The sequence below is a fragment of the Hemiscyllium ocellatum genome, chromosome 4 (assembly GCF_020745735.1).
Source record: "Hemiscyllium ocellatum isolate sHemOce1 chromosome 4, sHemOce1.pat.X.cur, whole genome shotgun sequence".
Classification (NCBI taxonomy): domain Eukaryota; kingdom Metazoa; phylum Chordata; class Chondrichthyes; order Orectolobiformes; family Hemiscylliidae; genus Hemiscyllium; species Hemiscyllium ocellatum.
In genome coordinates, this window is record NC_083404.1 from 109,822,085 (window position 1) to 109,843,467 (window position 21,383).

Consider the following 21,383-nt stretch of genomic DNA (forward strand, 5'->3'; position numbering starts at 1 on the left):
CATTCAGAAGTGGGAGGTCACTCAACGATTGTGATTCATATTGGAACCAACAACACAGTTAGAAAGAGGGCGAGGTCCTAAAACAAGAATTTAGGAAGCTTGATAGCAGACTAAAAGTCAGGACCTCATGATTTTTGTTCTGGATTGTTCCTGGTGCCATGTGCAACTGAGTATAGAAATCGAAGAATAGGGCAGATGAATGCATGGCTGAACAGGTGAACTAGGAGAGAGGACTTTCGATTCTTCGATTACTGCTGATTTCTGGGGAAGGTGGGACCTGAGCATGGTTGTCTGTTGCACCTGAACTAGAATGAGACCAGCATCCTTATGGGGTAGTTTGCTATTGTGGTTGGTCGGGATTTAAAATAATCTGGCATTGAAATGGGATATGGAATGGAGGTACAGTGATGCACCGAAGAAGAACTAAGTCTCGAAGGCAGTGAAAATATAATCAGTAAAGTTACAAGAGAGCGTGACAAGGCTGAATGGCATTTCGTTTGATTCACAGAGTTTTGTGAATAAGGCAGGCGAATTGAAGATGTTGATTAACACATGGACATGTGATCATTGCTATCACAGAGACATGGTTGAGGGGGGGACGAGACCAGCAGCTTAATATTCAAGGGTATAGAATCATTAGGTGAGTAGTTGGGGGGGGTTGCAAAAAAGAGCTGGTGTCACAAAATTGATCTAGTAGTTAATTACTGCAGTAAGGAGGAATGAGAATCTTAAAAGGTTCCTCAATTGAGGCTATATGGGTGGAACCTAAAAACAAAAAGATAATCACTTTGCTGGGAGTGTACTTTTGACACCTAAACAGTCAGGGAAAGATAGAAAGGCAGAAATGTGGGCAAATCTCAGGGAAGTGTAAAAATAATTGTGTACTAATAGTAGGAGGTTTCAACTTGCCTAGTATTAACTGGGATAGACAAAATGTAAAAGGATCAGAAGGGGCAGAATTCTTAAAATGTATCCTGGCAAGCTTTTTAAACCATAGAAAGCCCTAAAAGAGAGGGAGTGCTGTCAGATTTGATTTTAGGCATTGAAATGGAACAAGTGGATGTGGTAGTGGGGAAGCATTTTTTGTGTTAGCACCAATAATTCAGTAAGATATCATATGATTCGTAAGATTTAAGTTAATGAGCAAAGATGGAATGGAAATGGTGGTTCTGAATTGGACAAGGCCAATTCTGACAAGTTCCACAGGATCTAGTCTAAGTTGGATGGAAGCAGCTATTTGCAGGAAAGTTCATATCAGACCAGGGGGAGACATTCATAAGACTCATAGTGAGTGAGCAGGACTAACATGATCCTAAAGGGTAGGACCGACATGCAGAGAACCCTGAATGTCAAGGGATGTACAGGATTGGATAAGAAAGAAATGGAAGCTAATGGTAGATACTGAAGGCTCAAAACAGCAGAGACCCTAGAGGTCTATATAAAAATGCAGGGTTTGCTTAAAGGAAATTGGAAGAGCAAAGAGGGAAAAACACTGGCAGGTTGCATGAAGTAAAATATAAAGGGATTTTATAAGTATATTAGAGGTAAGTGATTAACCAGGGAAAGAGTAGGGCCCACTAGGGACCAAAGTGGCCAAGTGTGTGGACTCAGAAGGCACTGTTGAGGTTATAATTCTTAATTTTCATCTGGATTCCCAATTGAGAAGAGTGACTGAACAAATTAGCATTGAGAGAGAAGGTATTTCTAGTTTTAGCAGGCTTGAAAGTGGATGAATTCCCAGGCCTAGATGAGATTTATTCAAGGCTGCTCTGGAAGGTATGGGAGGGATTTGCAAGAGCTCTGACATTAATTTCAAAATCTCTCTAGGCACAAGAGAGGTGCCAGAGGACTGGAACTAATATGGTACTATTATTCAAAAAAGGGATATACCATGAAACCATAGGCCAATGCGTCTAATATGTGTGGTGGGGAAACTATTGGAAAATACTTATGAGTAACAGAGTTAATCTCTACTTAGAGAAGCAAGGATGAGTAGGATAACTAAGGATAGTCAACAAAACTTTGTGGGGAGATCATGTCCAACAAATTTGATTGAAATTTCCAAGGAGGTGACTAAGATTAGATGAGGTTAATATAGTTAATTTGGTCTTTGTGGATTTCAGCAACCCTTTTGACAAGGTCTAGAGTGGCAGACTGGTTATGAAACTAAGAGCCTAAGGGATCCAGTGCAAGCGACAAATTTAATCCAAATTTTATTTAGTGACAGGAAGTAGAAGGTGATTTGTAGTTTTATATCCCATTTCATTTGTCTTCCCTGTTACTTGCTGACTTTTGATGTTAGCTTTTCCTGATTCACGGATGGGACACTCGAATCTCTCTTTGCTACAGCTTTCTCCATTTAAAGAATGTTCACCTCCTGTATTTTTCCTGCCAAAGGAACTTAATGTTTTCCCACATTGTGTTTCATCTGCCAAGTTATTTTGCCCACTCGCTGACTCTCTGTAGACTATTGTGTCATTTTCAACATTCATCTTCCTACTTATTTTTCTTATCCACAAACTTTGTATTGGCACATTCACAACCATCAACCAAGTCATTAAAATATATTATAAATAATTATTGCACCAGCATGATCCCTGTGGCACTCCACTAGTTACAAGTTGCCAACCTGAAATGGTCCCTTCTCCCTAGTAATTAATGAGTCCTCTATCCATGCTAAAATACTGCCCCCAACATCTTGGGCTGTTATTGTTTTGACTAGCCTTATGTGCAGAACATTATGAAATGCCTTCTGGAATATCAACATACACCTACTCGGCGTCTTTTAGCAATTCTGCTTGTAACTTCCTGAAAGAATTGATATAAATTTTTCAGCTATGGTTTCCCCATCACGAAGCCATGCTTGTTCTGTTTGATTATTTAAGTGTTTCTTCAAAGCTTTGCTATTACATCCTTTATAATGACAAATGTTAGCTAACTGACTTATAGTTATCTTTTTAAAAAATCTCCTTTCATTTAGATTACTTACAGTGTGGAAACAGGTCTCTCGGCCCAACAAGTCCACACCGACCCGCCAAAGCACAACCCACCGAGACACGTTCCCCTACATTTACTCCTTCACCTAACATTACGGATTTAGCATGGCCAATTCACCTAACCTGCACGTTTTTGGACTGTGGGAGGAAATCGACCTGAGGCAGGAATTGAACCAGTGTCTCTGGTGCTGTGAGGCAGCAGTGCTAACCACTGTGCCACCATGCTGCCCATCATTTCTAAATAAAGGTGTTACACTGGCAGTTTTCCAAGTCTCTGGGACTCTTCCAGAGTCTAACAATTCTTGGAAGATTACAACCAGTGTATCCACTATCTCTGTATGTACTTCCTTTAATATACTAGAATGCAAGGTCCAGAAGACCTATTGGCCTTTAGCCGCATTAGTTTCCATAGTACTTTATCCCTAGTGATAATTATTGCATATATTTCCTCCTCTTTTTATCTCTTGGTTTTTGGGTGTTTGTGGAATGCTGTTAGTGTCCTGTACTGTAAAGATTAATGCAAAGTACTTATTCAACTCCTTTGTCATTTCCTCATTATTATTTATTATTATTTCCTTGACCTCATTTGCTAAGGGAACTACGTTTGGGACTTCATTGGTGGCTGCAAACATATTTCCTTCTTGGATTGTTCATTTCTTATATTTTGTTTAACTGAGATTATGTTGCCTTGCTTTGAGGGGAGGAGAGCTGCTATTGCTGTTAAACAATTTAATTGCCTTTAAGTACATTTACAACTAAAATTTTGTTACTACCCACATCTAATGTGACAGATATTTATCAAAGTACAGTAATGATCATTGAGTTTGTACCATACAAAGCAATTGTATTGTTTTATCAATGTTGATGATGCTATAGAGCTTAATAAGGCACTGACTGGAAAATTAAGAAACAGCAGGCAAGTTGGTAGAAATACTAAATAAGACCTTAAGAAATATAGTGAGAATGGAGTTGTAATTAAACTTATTAAATGATTTTGATCACTGGTTTCTGCTGAGGAGCTAATCTCAACAAGAATTCTAGTGTAGGACTTTATGGTTGGATTGAACCCCCTTCTCCCTAAGAGAGCCAGATCAGACCAGTCAATATCAAAGTGACCTCATTCAACAAAGCATAACTTCCTCAAGGGATTTTACAGTCAGTTTACAAGTATGAAAAAGTGGGAGTTGTTCATGTCAGGTGAAGTAATTTCTAAGAATTACTTCAGTGGGTTATCAACTGTGGACTCTGTGAAGGAACAAGAAATCACTGACAGCAGCCCCTGAATTTCAGTATTGGTGCAGATGCCAGGAGATGATGCAGTTTCATTCTGATAATAAGATAAGGTGTGTTTACAGCCACAAAATCAAACCACCATCAAAAGAGTCCTTTCCTGCTTACTGTTCTTTGACAACTGTTGAAAAACTAGTTAGTTAGCACATTAAGTGAGAACTGCCTTTCAATTTGCAAGTTACAGAGAAGGATTTATATAGTTCTGAATGATGATAATTACTTTTGCTCTGTTCTTTACTGGGATGTGATTTCAGATGTGCCATCATGGATCACTGACTATAAGGAGGACTGTGTGACTTAGATATTAGGTTTACAGCAATGAAAGTTTGGATGAGCTCAGTTTTAGGGAGAGTGGAACATGAGAGACTTATGAGCAAAGCCCTGAGATAGTCAAGTCTAGGACAACAGAAGCATGAATAAGCCATTAATGATCTACACTTCATTTTAATCAGCGAACTGTCAGCTGTTGTATTAAATTTACAAAGATTCTTGATATTCGGTACAAGGATATATTGTATGCATAAGTACAGTGATGAATGGCTGTGCCTTATTTTGCGAAAAATTGTGTCGTCTGCCATGTTACTTGTGAAGAGTTTCTGGTACCAGCTTTTTGCCTCTACAAGGTTTCCAACATTTAACTCCTACTTGTGTGCCCAGTGAGAAAGGTGAGCCAGGAATTTCCAGTGTTGAGTTGGCACCAAGCTGGAAGAAGGCTGCTGAACTTGTTAATAAAATGTAAATTCTGTGTTTTTTTCAGCAGCTAAATTTAGAAATTCTTGATGTATATTTCTGCTTTTGACAGCTATCTAGCTGACTACACCTCAAAATAAAATAACTGTCCTCTTGCAAGTTTTATTGATCTGCTGTTATCTTTCTGCATAACAATCAAGATTAAATTTCTTTAAAGAACAGGAATCCTGAACAGTTGTTTTTGAAGTCACAATTGGTTAGAACCCTGTTGGAATATTGCATGCAATTCTGGTCTCCTTCCTAACGGAAAGATGTTGTGAAACTTGAAAGGGTTCAGAAAAGATTTACAAGGATGTTGACAGGGTTGGAGGATTTGAGCTATAGGGAGAGGTTGAATAGGCTGGGGCTGTTTTCCCTGGAGCGTCGGAGGCTGAGGGGTGACCTTAAAGAGGTTTATAAAATCATGAGGGGCATGAATAGGATAAATAGGCAAAGTCTTTTCCCTGGGGTGGGGGAGTCCAGAAATAGAGGGCATAGGTTTAGGGTGAGAAGGGAAAGATATAAAAGAGATCTAAGGGGCAACTTTTTCACGCAGAGGGTGGTGCGTATATGGAATGAGCTGCCAGAGGAAGTGGTGGAGGCAGGTACAATTGTAACATTTAAGAGGCATCTGGATGGGTATATGAATTGGAAGGGTTTGGAGGGATATGGGCTGTATGCTGGCAAGTGGGACTAGATTGGGTTGGGATATCTGGTCAGCATGGATAAGTTGGTCCAAAGGGTCTGTTTCCATGCTGTACATCTCTGTGACTTTAGGAGTGTTAGAAATTAGTTTGCTCAGTACATGCCTTGGATTAGGGTTTGGGATTGAGGTCATACAAGTAATTATTTTTGCGAAGTTTTCAGTTCACCTCTTGCCTTTCTTTCCTGAAGCAGAGCTATTATACCACTAACACTTTGTCCAAGAGTCCATTCTCCTTGCGAGTGTTTGGAGATTATTCAAAGGTAGGCAGCATCGCAGCCCAGCCACATTGTGTACTAAGTTAACACCGACACTACTGACAATTATCAGTCAGTAATGGGAAAGCCTGACTGAATTTTTTTTCTTTCACTGTCCATCAATATGTGGTATATTGAACCCATCTATCGTGGTCTAATTGAGATCAGCAAACCTATAAGATACTGGGGAGAATCTTGTGTTGCAGAAATCCCTGCACCTGGGCCAAAGGTTGGTTTCAGGTCCCACATGCTATAGAGATGTGTGTCATAGTATATCTGAACAGGTTGATTAAAAATATCTGTAAGAGTTCAGGGATTACATCTGCTTCAATATTTTCAGCTTACCATACTCAGCATTTGATTACCTATAAATCACTGGAAGGATCATGTATTTTTTTTTTTCCCTTTTTAGTGATTAATTTTGTTTCCATTCAGGGCTCTGTCAAGGACCAATTGAAGGCTTATGGAGCACTCACTGAGAATGTAACGCGAAAGTACACCAGACAGATCCTAGAAGGGGTTTCCTATCTCCACAGCAATATGATTGTACACCGAGATATAAAAGGTAACCTATCACTTTCTTTTCACTTCCACTCCACATTAGTAGACCACGATCATTAATAAATCCATCATACTCCTTGACTATTACGTTGGTGAAAGTGAGGAATTTGATCTTTTTTAAAGTCTTTCACAGAATCACAGATTTGTTTTGGTGCGGAAGGAGGCCACCCATGCCGTTGTCTGCAGTGGCTCTCTGAGTGTTTTGATTTAGTGCCAACTTGCTACTACTGGCTTCACTAGCTTCATTTCTCATCCACTAGGTACAGCAGAATTTCATTGCTTATGACAGCAAGATGTTAGTGTCATTGCAGCCACTCAGTATAAAATGATTTGAAGGTCTGTAGCTCATCAATTATACTGTTTTCATGTAGACAAGTACCATTTCCAAGGTGAGTGGCTTCAGGGGAAGTAGGCTATAATAGGGTTATATGTGTATTACTAACTTAACAGTTCAGAGCTGTGAATTCTGTAAAAATATTGTGTATGCAGATTGATGTGAATTGAAGCAGGTGAGAATCAAAGAACCCAAGTACAACTAATTGATGTGAATCAGTAGGAAAGCTTTTTATTGGTGTGAGGAAATTTTCCTCCATAAAGGTAATTAATTGCTCTTAATTGAGGCACAAGTGTTGTCCACATGCAAGTTTGGTCAATAAATCCAGCTATTACATAATAAATAAGTAAATGCTGTCTGAGTTTCTTGTAAACTCATGGTAGGTTGGGAAAATATTTAGCAGATGAAATATAATAGTCCAAAGTGTGAGGTTATGGATTTTGGCAGGGTGAACAGAAGAGCTGAAAGTTATTTAAATGGGAAAAGACTGCAGAAAGCTGCAGCACAGAGCTTTGAGAATTCTTGTATATAAACTACAAAAAGCTAGCCTGCGAGTTAAGTGGGTAATGGGAAAGGCACATTGACTAAGGAAATGGAGTATAATTAGGAGAAAGTGAGGACTGCAGATGCTGGAGATCAGAGCTGAAAAATGTGTTGCTGGAAAAGCGCAGCAGGTCAGGCAGCATCCAAGGAGCAGGAGAATCGACGCTTTGGGCATAAGCCCTTCTTTGGGAGTATAATTAGGAGAAAGTGAGGACTGCAGATGCTGGAGCAGGAGAATCGATGTTTCAGGCATAAGCCCTGAAGGTTCTCCCGCTCCTTGGATGCTGCCTGACCTGCTGCGCTTTTCCAGCAACACATTTTTCAGCAATGGAGTATAATGTTGAGGAGATCTTATGAAACGATACAAGGCATTTAAGAGAAAATGAGGTCTGTAGATGCTGGAGATCAGAGTCGAGAGTGTGTTGCTGGAAAAGTCCAGCAGGTCAGGTAGCACACAAGGAGCAGGAGAATCGATGTTTCGGCTGGAACCCTTCATCAGCAAGGTACTTGTCAAACCACAGCTGGAATACAGTGAACACTTTTTCACCCCTTATGTAAGGAAAAATATACTGGCATTGGGGGCAGCCCACTAAAGCTTCACTAGACTGGTGTGGAGGCACGACCTTATGAGAAGAAGTTAGACAACAGACAATAGGTGCAGGAGTAGGCCATTCTGCCCTTTTGAGCCTGCACCACCATTCAATATGATCATGGCTGATCATCCTTAATCAGTATCCTGTTCCTGCCTTATCTCCATAATCCTTGATTCAACTATCCTTGAGACCTCTATCCAACTTTTTCTTAAATGAATCCGGAGACTAGGCCTCCACTGCTCTCTGGGGCAGAGCATTCCACACAGCCACCACTCTCTGGGTGAAGAAGTTTCTCCTGCATCTTCTGCATTATACACAGAAATATCTGTCATTGTTCCTCCACTCTCACCCCTGCTAAGGTATTGCACCATTGAACTTTGGCTAGCTCCTCCCTCATAGCTCCATAGTTCCCTTTATTCAACAGAAATATTGTCACTTCCAATTGTACCCTCTCCCTCTCAAATTGCAGATTGAAGCTTATTGTGTTATGGTCACTACTTCCCAATGGCTCCTTCACTTCGAGGTCTCTGATCAATTCTGGTTCGTTGCACAATACCAGATCCAGAATTGCCTTCTCCCTGGTAGGCTCCAGCACCAGCTGTTCTAAGAACCCATCTCGGAGGCAGTCCACAAAGTCTCTTTCTTGAGGTCCAATACCATTTTGATTCTCCCAGTCTACCTGCATGTTGAAATCCCCCATAACAACTGTAGTAACATCTCTGCGACAGGTCAATTTCAGCTCCTGATTCAACTTACATCCGACATCCAGACTACACCCACTCATCAGGTTGCATCAATTGGACTTGTACACACTGGAGTTTAGAAATATGCAAGGAGACCTTTTTTGAACAATACAAGATGTTTAGGGGGCTCGACAGAATAGATGAGAGGTTATTTTCTGTTGTGTGAGAGTCTAACATAGGACGGCGTAGCCACCCATTTAAGACACGATATGAGGATGCATATCTGCTCACAGAGAATAGTGAGGATATAATTCTTTAGCGCAGAATGTGGAGAACAGTTGTAATATTATCAAGTTTATAGATGACATTAAACATGAATGTGAATTGTGAGGAGGATACACAGAGGCTTTAAGGGGATTTAGACAGGCTGAGTGAGTGGGTAGGAGCTTGGTAGGTGGAATATAATGTGAACAGGTGAGGTTAACCACTTTAATAGGAGCACCAGTGGTGCAGAATATTTCTTAGATGGTGAGAAATTGGAATGTAGTGGTGTTCAAAGGGACCAGGTGTTGGAGAATCACAGAATTGTCACGGTGCAGAAGGAGGCCACTCCACCCATTATGCCTGCACCAGTTTGATTCTGTTTCTCGGTACCAATCTCCTGTCTGTTCCTCACATCCCTGCACACCACTTCTATCCAAATAGAAAATTGAAATCCTGAATTGAAACTGCCTCCACTACATTCAGGCATACCCCGCAATTCGCTGTGAAAAGGTTTTTTTGTCACATCACGCTTGCTCTGTTTGCAAATGACTTCAAATCCATGTTGTCCTGTTCATTTTCTTATACAAATGGGAACAACTTGTCCATATTTACTCTGTCTAGACTGCTCATGATTTTGAAAACCTCTATCAAATCTCCTATTTATATTGTCTTTCAATGTTCTTCTGAACAAACTGCATCACTTTGCACTTCTCTCGATTGAACCTCATCTGCCACCCGTGCTACCAAATTTTCTAATTCTTCTGGAGTTCCACACTGTCCTCCTCCAGTTTACAGTTCTTACAAGCTTCCAAATTTGGAGGTTGTCCCTCCAATCCAAGATCCAGATTAATAATATGTATTAGCAAAAACAAGGCTTACTATACTGACCCCTGGGGTGCTCTACTCCAAACCTTCCTCCAGCCTGAAAACTATCCATTGCCCATTGCTCTATTTCCTATCACTCAGCTAATTTGATATCTACTGTTCTTATTAAACCATAATCTATAACTTTCCTCACAAGTCTGTTGCGTGTCCTTATTCATATGCCACTGAGAGCTAATGTGTAGGTGCAGCAAGCAATTTGGAAAGCAAATGATGTATTAGCTTTTATTACAAGAGGATTTGTATTTAGGAGCGAAGATTTAATTATATGGAGCACTCATGGGACCAGTGGCTGGTGACACCAGGAATATTATGTACACTGGTGATTGCACAATACTCAGCATCATTTGCAACTTCTCGGATACTGAAGCAGCCCAAGAGCTGAAAATATCCAGCTTTGGGGTGACAAGTGGCAAGTAGTATTTGTGCCACACAAGTGCCAGGCAATGCCTATTTCCAATAAGTATCTATGTCCCCGGATGCTCAATGGTATTACCAGCAACGAATCACCGACTATCAACATCCTGCAGGTTGCCATTGGCTGGATACTGAACTGGATGAGCCATAACCATGGCTTGGCTATAAGAGCAAGCCAGTAACTCAACTCCTGTCTTCCAAACGCCTGTCTGTTATGTATATGGCATAAGTCAGTGCAATGAAATATTTACCACTGGCCTTCATGAATGCAGCTCCAGCACCATTCAAGAGACCATTGTTATGACACGGAAGTGAACCCCTCTGTTAATTAAACCAAACACCCAGAAAAGCTCACCTCAACTCATTACCTGTTAAATATGCGTGACAAATCATTTACAAATTTCACTATTTAAAGAAGATAACATCAATTTATTTTTTAATTCTAAAAGTGAACATCAAACAACTCTTCACAATTCTAAGCTCTCTTTCTCTTAACTGCTTATTGTCTGCCTCCAACTTTATAACAATATGCTGTTCCAATAAGGCACTTATTAAAATTACATGCATTTAATTTCAAAACCACACAGCGGCTGTTGTGTTTGGTGTCTTTCTTCTCCTGAGCTGAGGATCTTCTTGGGTCATCTTCTTTCTTTTTACTGTGAGTATGTTTCGTATGAAAAGGTACCTTTTGATAGAGAGTGTTTCCTAATTCCCTGGAGAGCAAGCTGTTAGCTCTCCATGCATTTCTGTCTCGTTGGCAGTAGCTGTCTGAACAATTTTCAAAATGCCCACATTTTATACCCCGCTAACATTGGATCATCTCATTGGATCAATGTTGGCAAAACAATAAATTCAAACACAATTGGGTTGTAAATATCCTGGGGCATAATTTAAACTGATTGGTTAAATATGGATTGTTGTCAAAACAGCAACCAAAACTCAGGTATCTATTTCACAGCCAAATGTTATTTATTTTCATTTTCCAGTACACTCTGTGATTGCCATCTAGTCATATACATAGGTGCTTGTAAGCTCTCAGTTCAGAACAGCATTCTCACACTCTTAAAAGGTACAGACCTTCAACTTCATAACACCGAGCAAGACAAAACAGCTCAGCTGATTCACCACCTTTAAAATTCACAGCCTCCAGCACCAATGCACTGTGACTGCATTATACATAATACATGATTCATTACTGCAGTTTGCCAGAACCATTTGACAGGACCTTCCAAACTCAAGATGAGTAATAAACCAGGATAGGAGATAGGTTTAATGCCTCAAATACAGTGCAAGCGCCCTTTATCACTCATATTTCAGTGGTATCACTCTTGCCTTGGAGTCAGATTGTTTTTATTTTCTGACTTGCAAATAACTTCTGAATTACATGGGATTACATGGTGCAAAGAAACAGATCATTCATTCTAAGCCGTCAATACAACCATACAAGAGCAAGGAGATTAAGCTGGAACTATACAAATTGCTGGATAGGCCACAACTGGAATATTTTGTGCAATATTGGTCACCACATTATAGGAATGATTTGGAAGCAGAGAAGATTTATCAGGATGTTGTATGTTCTGGAAGGTCTGAGCTATGAAGAAAGATTGGATAGACTGGCATTGTTTTTCACTGAAGGTTCAGAGGAGACTTTATCGTTGTGTCTGCCGTTGTGATGGACGTAGGATTTTACATTAGCCAAGGGGTTAATGTCAGGGACCATAGATGCTTGGTAAGGGATAGAAAGCTAAAAGGAGAGATGAAAAGAGTTTTTCACTATGGTCAGAGTCTGGAACATAATACCTGAAGCAGTAGTTGAGTCAGAAGCTGTCATAACAACATGTAACCAGTATTTAAGCATTTACTTGTATTGCCATAGCCTGAAGTTCTACGGGCCAAGAAGTGGAAGATGGGATTAGTGTAATCAAATTTTTGTTGGCCAGAGAGACGCAGTGGACCAAATAGCTTCCTTCTGTGTTGGAATGTCAATGAGTTTGAGTCAGTTAGCTATCTGGCAGTCCTTTGGCGCTGCTCCTTTTATGAATTAATTATCAAATATGAGTTGTGATGTGCAATTGCTTCTCTAGGCTTGTTGAAATAAGTGGATGCAGCTCATCCAGATCAAGGCATTTTCCTCTCTTAATTAAACTGTAGCAAAACACTGCAAAGTTAGATCTGGACATAATTTATATCAATGGATTTTTTTGTACATATTCTAGAGATGTGGATCTCACTGGGAAAGCTAGTAACTCCAGGACACACAGTGGTAGGCATCTTCTTGAACTACTGTAGTTTGCATATTGAAAGTGAACAGTTTGCTAGGTTGCTTTTCATTATGAGTTAAACATCATCAAAACACTGCTTCATTAAAAATCTTGAATACGTTTTAAAATTTGCCTTGAAGTGAGTCATTGTTAAGAAAATAAACTCCCTAATTTCAAATTATTATAGAAAGTCTTTCTGGGATGTGTTTATGCCTTGCAATCAAAACTAATTTGTTTCATAAGTCACTTTCCTCAGGATGCATGCATTAAAAATGATAAAATATGCCTGTGCCAAGTCCACTCTCTCACATCATCTTCCTGCCTGCCAGTTTAAGTTGTGTTCCACCCTGTTTTTAAGGTGTTAGCGCCCTTACTGATAGCTTCTCCATAGCACAGTATCAGAACAAGTTATACGGAAATCATTCCACTTTTCTATTTTACAGGAAGACTTGTGATGGGGTTGGGACAGGAAAAGGAAGGGAAAAAAAAAATCAGTCATGAACAATGACCTAGGTCCTTGGTCTTCAACATTTTAGCTTTCTTACTAGATTAAACTGATTTTATTGTTGGATTAATCTTATTGGCATGGATAATAAGTGGGAGGGTAGCAGAGTTAAAATCAAGGAAGATTAGGAAGAAAACAATGACAGAATGAATATTTGAATGGTTTTTTTTTGGTTTTGGAGTTCTTGGGTGGAGAAGCCAAGGGGCAGGATCATTAATAGTTTATGGGTTGCCTTGTCTAAACTTTCCAAAGTTAATCCTAAGTAGCTACTCATAAGGAGATTGTGCTTCATATTCAGCCCTAATGATAAATGTTTTCTTGGAGCAAATGCTCAAATCTACAATATAGTGGGCAGTACGGTGGCACAGTGGTTAGCACTGCTGTCTCACAGCACCTGAGACCCGGGTTCAATTCCCGACTCAGGCGACTGACTGTGTGGAGTTTGCACGTTCTCCCTGTGTCTGCGTGGGTTTCCTCCGGGTGCTCCGGTTTCCTCCCACAGTCCAAAGATGTGCGAGTCAGGTGAATTGGCCATGCTAAAATGCCCGTAGTGTTAGGTAAGGGGTAAATGTAGGGATATGGTTGGGTTGCGCTTCGGTGGGTTGGTGTGGACTTGTTGGGCCGAAGGGCCTGTTTCCACACTATAAGTAATCTAAGTAATCTAATCTAATGTGCTCTCGTCAATGACTCCATTCTCCCTTATGGACCAATTGTTCACATTTAATTAGATTATAGAAAAATTAGATCACAGTGGAAATCCAATACAGCGTAGCATTTGGGCTCTGAGAAGCACAGAACTTTGGTTAGGCCACAGCTGACATGCCATGTGCAGTTCCGGTCACCTCACCGTAGGAAGGTTTTGTGCAAGTGAAAGTTGGGAGGATAAGGAAGAATAAAGAGGAAGGTCTACAAAAGTATAAAGGGCAAGAGAGATTAAATTCATGAACATTTCCATAGTACTGAGGAAAGTTCATAATGTAATAGTATTTGGGAAACTGGGTTCGGAAAATTAATTTTCATTTTCAATTTTATGCAAGTCTGATCTTTAAAGAAAGGGTCAGAAAGTAATTTTTGAACTGATAACAGTAGCACAGGTATGAAATTATGATTTTAGCTAAATGACTAGCAAATGACCACCAGGGAGATAAATGTGAAGATGATTGCTGATTTGAGTTTTACAACCAAGGGGAAAAGAGGAGCCCATACACCAGTTCATTCAGAGACAGAACGTGTGTAACAGTAGGGATACTGCTGGTAACAGTTCTAAGAAAGAAATCTTCAGAAGTAGATGGCTGTGGGGGTGTTAGAGAGGAGGATATAGATCACAGAGATATACAGAAAAACGATATGCAGAATCAGACTCTTCACTCCAACTCTTCCATGCTGACCAGATATCCTAAATAAATCTAGTTCCATTTGCCAGCATTTGGTCCATTTTCCTCTAAACCCTTCCTATTCATATACCCATCTAGATACCTTTTAAATGCTATAATTGTCCCAGCCTCCACTACTTCCTCTGGTGGCTCATTCCACACATGCACCACCTTCTGCGTGAAAAGGTTGCCCCTTAGGTCCCTTTTAAATCTTACCCATCTCGCCTTAAACCTATGCCCTCTAGTTTTGGACTCCCCCACCCTAGGCAAACAATCTTGTCTATTTACCCTACCATGCCCTGCATGATTTTACAAACCTCTATAAGATCACTCCACAGCCTGCAATGCTCCAGGGAAAATACCCCCAGCCTATTCAGTCTCTCCCTAGAGCTCAAATCCTCCAACACTGACACCATCTTCGTAAATCTTTCCTGAACCCCTTCAAGTTTCAGAACATCCTTCCTACAGCAGAGAGACCAGAATTGCGCACAGTATTCCAATAGTGGCCAAACCATTACCGATGTCAGGCTCACCGGTCTACAGACGCCTGGCCTTTCTTTACCACCTTTCTTAAATTGTGGCACCACATTAGCCAAGCTCCAGTTTTCTGGTTCCTCACCTGTGGCTATCAATGATACAAATGAATTGAAGTTACCCATGTTTGTAGTACAGGTTCACAATCCTTTATTCAAAACCCTCGGGGCCAGCTGGTTTTCGGAATTCGGAAGTTTTGGGATTTCGGAATAAGTGACTGTTTAATGGTGAAGTTAAAAAAACTTCCCAAACAGCAGGCGCACCTGTGAGTACTACGAGCACTGAGACAGAACGGACGCCTGCCAGTGCTCGGCCATGCCACCACATCACATCTGAGTGACATGGCTCCAGTGAGTATGGAGTTGGGTTAACTGTTTGCATGTTATAGAGAAAAAAACTTCATGGAAGAAACTTCGGATTTTGAAACTATTTGGGATTTCGGATGAAGGATTGTGTACCTGTAATAATGAGCTGGGTTAGCAGTTTGTTTAACTAATTTGAAGGGGCATTATATGAAGTGAATATCATTGAGTGAATGCACAGAACTTTAGCAAAATGGAAACCATTTAGAGCTCTGTCAGCTGGTCAAGGAGCTAACTTCAGTGTGGACATAGGGGTAATACACCACTGAGGTTTTAGTATCTGTAAGGTTGTTACTGTGGAATAATGGATTGAATCTTTCTTTTTAGTGTTTCCAAATAGTGTAACGTAGTTGATAAAAAGTGGAGCTGGAAAGGCACAGCAGGTCAGGCAGCATCAGAAGAGCAGGAAAGTCAACATTTCTGGTTAGGACCCTTCTTCAGGACTGGGGAGGGGGAAGGGAGCAGAAAAATAAGTAGAGGGAGGGTTTGGGGCTGGGGAAACGTAAGTGGGATGGCAATAAGGGGATGCAGGTAGAGACTTATTGTGATTGGTCTGTCGGAAGGGTGGAGCGGATAGGTGAGAGTGTAACATAGTTCATGTTTTTCTTCTATATAATAAATTCTAAGTCCTTTTCTTAGGTGTACATCGGCTGCCTATTATGATTGATTTTTAAGTGACTGACCTTCATGTTAAACAAAAAAGAAATAAACCTTGCTTGAGGTTTGGTGATGCTCATGTTAAACTACCACTAGTTGTCTTTCACTAGTGAGAGAGCAGCCCTTTATTAGCTAATAACTCATTATAAGCCCATCGACTCGCACAACTATGCTTCCTCACAGTAAATGCTTTTGCTGCAGCATTTGCAGCTCCCCTAGCCATGTTGTTCCATCATAGGTCCAACACTGGCATCTCAAACATAGAAGATGGGACAGATCAAATCTAGCCAGTTACCACCCATTAATTTGCTCTCGAACATCAGTAAAGTGATGGAAGGGGATTCCAATTCTTTAGGCTTTTACAGAATCTAAGGAAACTTGGTAGGTTACCAAAGGTAGACAACCCTTTATCCGAAATCCTGAAATCTGAAAAGCTCCAAAGTCTGAAGGTTTTTTTTTTGTGAAGTTTTTTTCTCATTAAAAAGGTTATTTGGCATAACCCAAGTCCACACCCACGCGATGTGTGTCACTCAGATGCGACGTGTGGGATGTGGCCCAGCACTGGCAGGCCTCAATTTTGTTTCAGGCCCCGTTTTACTCTCAGTAAGTCTGTTCTTTGGAAAGATTTTGTAAAACTTGCTCCATCAAACTGCCACTTATTCTGAAATTTGAAAAACTCTGAATTCCGAAAACCAGCTGGACCGGAACATTTCAGATAAAGGATTGTGCCCCTATGCCAGTGCATGCACTATCTCTGTAGCTACTTGCTTTGTTATCATAACATGAAACTGAAATTGGCCTTTAGTTTTTGGTCCTGGTACATTTTTTGTCATGATAATTATTGTATTTATTTCACCCCCACGTTTTATCCCTTGATTGCTTAATATTTTAGGAATGCTATTATTATCGTCTGAAGATTGATATAAAGTATTTATTCAGCTTCTCTACAATTTCCAGATCCCCATTATTATTAACCCAGTCTCATTCCTAAAGAGCCCCACATTCACTTGGCCTGTCTATTCCTTTTTATATACTGAAGGAAGCTCTTACTAACTTTTTAAAATATGACTTGCTAGTTTAGCCTCAAAGTTTTATTTCCAGCTCTTTTTATCCTTTGGCCATCTGTTGTTGGTTTTTGAACCTTTTCCTGCCCTCTGGTTTACCACTAATCTTTACAACATTTATATTTTTTCTTTCAGTTTGATATGATTCTTAACTTGTTTGGTTAACCTTTGTTGATTTGTCCCTTTCCTAGAATCTTTCTTCCTCTCAGAGATATATTGTTATTGTGTGTGTCATGAACTGCTTTCATTAAATATCTGCCAAGCAAAACATGCCAAAGCATTCAATAATCTCAGTACAGGCAATGAATATTGACCCAGCCAGCAATGTCCAAGTCCCACACGGATATAGATATGTAATCAGACAGAAACTGGATGATAAAGTAAAGAAGAATTTTGGGGGCATGATTTATTGGGAAAATAAGATTTCTGGAGCATCTTATTGAACTGAAGGCTGTGAAGATAGAAAGGAATTTTGGAGCATGAGGTTTAGAATGTTTAAGACACACCGGCTATGGTGAGTTGAAGGAAATAAAGGATGCACAAGAGGCTAAAGTCAAAAGAATGGGGTGTTTGAGAGTGTAGAGGTATTTGTCAGGCTGGTAATGATTACAGAGTTAGAGAGGAGTAAGCTAAAACTTATGAACATGATGATGGAACTAAAGTACTGCTGTTCTGATTGACAGTTTCCTGTCAATAATGGGTTCAAGACCAAGTAGCATTCCCATTATTCAATTCGTATTTGAGTATCTGGTAATACCGTTTATCATTTTTACATCAAGCATGACATTTCTGGGTTTTGCTCTTAGCTTTCTTAATTTTAATCAAGGAAAATTATTGTTCTTCTGGCTAATCTTGTTGCTGTTCCCCCACATGACTGCAGAAGACCTTTGACATTAGTTGCACTTAGTTATTTGCAACCAGTGGATCTTTCTTGTTGGCTGACATGTGAGAGGATGGCTCAGGGATTGACTTTGCATGTCCTCAGAACTTAGCTCCATTGCTTTTTAGTATTAAAATACAGAAAAGCATTTAACAAGTCATTCATAATATTCCTCAATGCGAAAAGATTGTGAGAGGGTTTACCCAAGTACAACTACAGTGCAAGGAGAAAGACAAAGATCAAACAGCAATTCAGTTTCATTGATTGAGTGTCATATCAGAGAAGATATGTAAATTTTAAATTACCTACAGATTATCATTTGCTCAATCACGATCTGACATATTGCTGACTTCGGTAAATATGTTAGTCAGAGCATGCATGTGTTTTCAGGTTGTTCTATCTACCGAAGAGTAGTTGCTGACTCATTCTGATACTTACTGAAGAACACATGCTGTTTCTTCCAGAAACCTAGTTGAGGTTTTGTGACAGTAATTGGGTATGCTTGGTTTCTGTGAAATGAAAACAATTGTGAGGAAGACTTCATCAGTTAATGGTTACATATAACAAATAAAGATGTTTATATCTGCGAGTTTATGTAAAAATTAAACACAAAACATAATATTTGCAGTGTAGAGGTCATCCTAGGAGGATCCTAGATTGCCTGTTACCTTGTATATCCTCCTAGGTTTGATTCCAGCCTCAGGCAACTGTCTGTGGCGTTTGCACATTCTCCCCGTGTCTGCATGGGTTTCCTCCGGGTGCTCCAGTTTCCTCCCACAGTCCAAAGATGTGCAGGTCAGGTGAATTGGCCATGCTAAATTGCCTGTAGTGTTAATTGCATCATTCAGAGGGAAATGGGACTGGATGGGTTACTCTTCGGAGGGTTGGTGTGGACTTGTTGGGCCGACACTGTAGGGAATCTAATCTAATCTATGTAGGGAAAGCGGTAGGGTAGTTGTAATGTCACTGGACTAGTGATCTAAAAGCCTGGGGGACATCAATTCACCACTATGAAATCTTATTTTTAGATATGCTTGGAGTTGCTCATGTTAAGCCATCCTGAACTCCTCATTGAACCAAGGGTGATCTCTCAGCTTGATGGTAATCATGATGTGGAAATGCTGGCGTTGGACTAGGGAACTGAGGGAATGCAACAAAGGTTCATTAGACTTTTCCTGGAATTGCAAGACTGATCTCTGAAGAGAGATTAAGCAAACTGGACTATATTTGTTAGAGTTTCAAAAAATGAGAGATGATCTCATTGAAACCTATTAAGTACTTAAAGAGATAGTCAGGGTATATGCCGGTGAGATGTTTCTTATGGAAATCCAGTACAATTTAAAACTAAGGGAGATTTTGGCCTGAGATCAGTATAAATTATTTTACTTAGAGGACAATGAATCTTTGAAATTCTCAAAGGGCTGCAGAAGTTCAGGCTTTGAGTATATTTAAATCAGAGGTTGGGAATTTTCAACAATTATTAGTGTAAAGGGTATGGGATAGTGTGGGTAAAAGGTATTACTGAAGTGTTCTATCAGTCATGATCATATTAAATGGGCTCAGTGGGCTGAATGACTTGCTCCTGTTTCTGTGGATAGTCAGTTTTGAGTCGATAGGTCTGTTTGAAATCTATCCCATTCAGCATGGTGTCAGTGACATCATCATAATGGTCGGTATCCTCAATGTGAACTTGGGAGCTCTGCACAAGAACACTGTAGTGATCATTCCTATCAATACAGTCTTGGACAGATGCATCTACAATAGGTAGATTAGTGACTACAATGTCAAGTAAGCTTTTCCATCTTGTTGGTTTCCTTAAAATATGCCATAGACCCAGTCTAGTAGCTACGTTTTTTAGGACTTGGCCAACCTGGTAAAGCTACAATGAAGAATTCCCAGCATTTTCATTCATTCATGAGATGTGGAAATTGCTGGACCAACATTTGATCCATCCTTAAATATCCTGGTGAATGTGTAGATGATCTGCCTTCATAAACTACAGCAGTCCTTGGCATGTAAAAACACCCATAGTACTGTTAGGGAGGGAGTTCAGGATTTTGACCCAGCGTCACTGATGATATGATTTCATAATAGGACGATGTGTGGCTGGGAGGGGAATCTGTAGATGTTGGTGTTCTCGTTTATCTGCTGCCCATGTCTTTCGAGGTGGTAGACACAGATTTACAAGATGCTGTTGAAGGAGATTTAGTAAGTTACTGCAGTGTGTCAGTGGTGAAGAGAGTTAATGTTGAAGATGGTGGCTGGGTTTGATGGTCAGGCTGGGAGTAGCATACTGATAATATCACTGGACTAATAATCCAGAACTGTGGTTATTGTTCTGGGGACATGGATTCAAATCCCACTATGGCAGCTAGTGAAACTGAATTCAATAAAAAAAAGCTGGAATAAAAACTTAACTTGATGGTGACCACTGACAATTGTTGCAAAAGTCCGTATGGTTCAAATATGATCTTCAGGGAAGGAAACCTGCTGTCCTTCCATGGTCTGGTCTACATGTGACTCCAGAACCATGGCAATGTGGTTGTTTCTTAGCTGTCTTCTGGATGGTTAGCGATCTGCAATAAACAGTGGCCTGGCCAGTGATGCTTATATCCTGGGAATGAATTTTCTAAAAATGCATGGAAATACCACTTCCAAGTTCTCCTCTAAGTCACCTGCCACCCTGACTTGGAACTGCAAATGTGTTGCTGGTCAAAGCACAGCAGGTTAGGCAGCATCTCAGGAATAGAGAATTCGACGTTTCGAGCATAAGCCCTTCATCAGGAATATTATTCCTGATCACCTTATTCCTGATGAAGGGCTTATGCTCGAAACGTCGAATTCTCTATTCCTGAGATGCTGCCTAACCTGCTGTGCTTTGACCAGCAACACATTTGCAGCTGTGATCTCCAGCATCTGCAGACCTCATTTTTTACCCTGACTTGGAACTATATCATTGTTGCTGGGAGTATCCTGGAATTTCCTTCCTAAAGGCATTGTGTCCCTACACCCCGACGACTGCAGCGTTTCAAGTTGGTAGCTCACTACCAATTTCTGAAGGACAATTCAGGATGAGCAATAGACAAACAGCATCCATGTCTAGAGTGCAGTTTCTTTTAGAACTACAAATTGGCAGGTTTACTTGAATATAATCTTTATGAACACAACAACTATTCCCAAGTATTGCTGCGGTGGTTTTACTAAGTGCTTCTTCTCAATGAAATTTGAAGTTATTTGTTTCATTAATTTTTGTTTTCATCACAGGTGCCAACATTTTGAGGGACTCTGCAGGGAATGTCAAACTGGGTGATTTTGGAGCCAGTAAACGTTTGCAAACTATCTGTATGTCGGGGATTAAATCGGTAACTGGAACACCCTACTGGATGAGCCCCGAGGTTATTAGTGGGGAAGGATATGGAAGGAAAGCAGATGTCTGGTAAGGATCATACTAAGGGCAGCATGAAACAATGAATTGACTTTAAAAACAGATATGCT

The 21,383-nt window shown here is 40.2% G+C and overlaps 1 protein-coding gene across 3 annotated transcripts in view; it reads left to right on the top strand.

Moving 5' to 3' along the window:
* The window catches only part of map3k22 (mitogen-activated protein kinase kinase kinase 22), a 112,646-nt gene that overhangs the window by 87,761 nt on the left and 3,502 nt on the right, over positions 1 to 21,383 (top strand). For all 3 annotated transcript variants that reach the window (XM_060823765.1, XM_060823767.1, XM_060823768.1), the window contains exons 15-16: positions 6,411 to 6,540; positions 21,153 to 21,324. In XM_060823765.1, the coding sequence (XP_060679748.1) occupies positions 6,411 to 6,540; positions 21,153 to 21,324 (302 nt within the window). The remainder of the gene's footprint in view (positions 1 to 6,410; positions 6,541 to 21,152; positions 21,325 to 21,383) is intronic.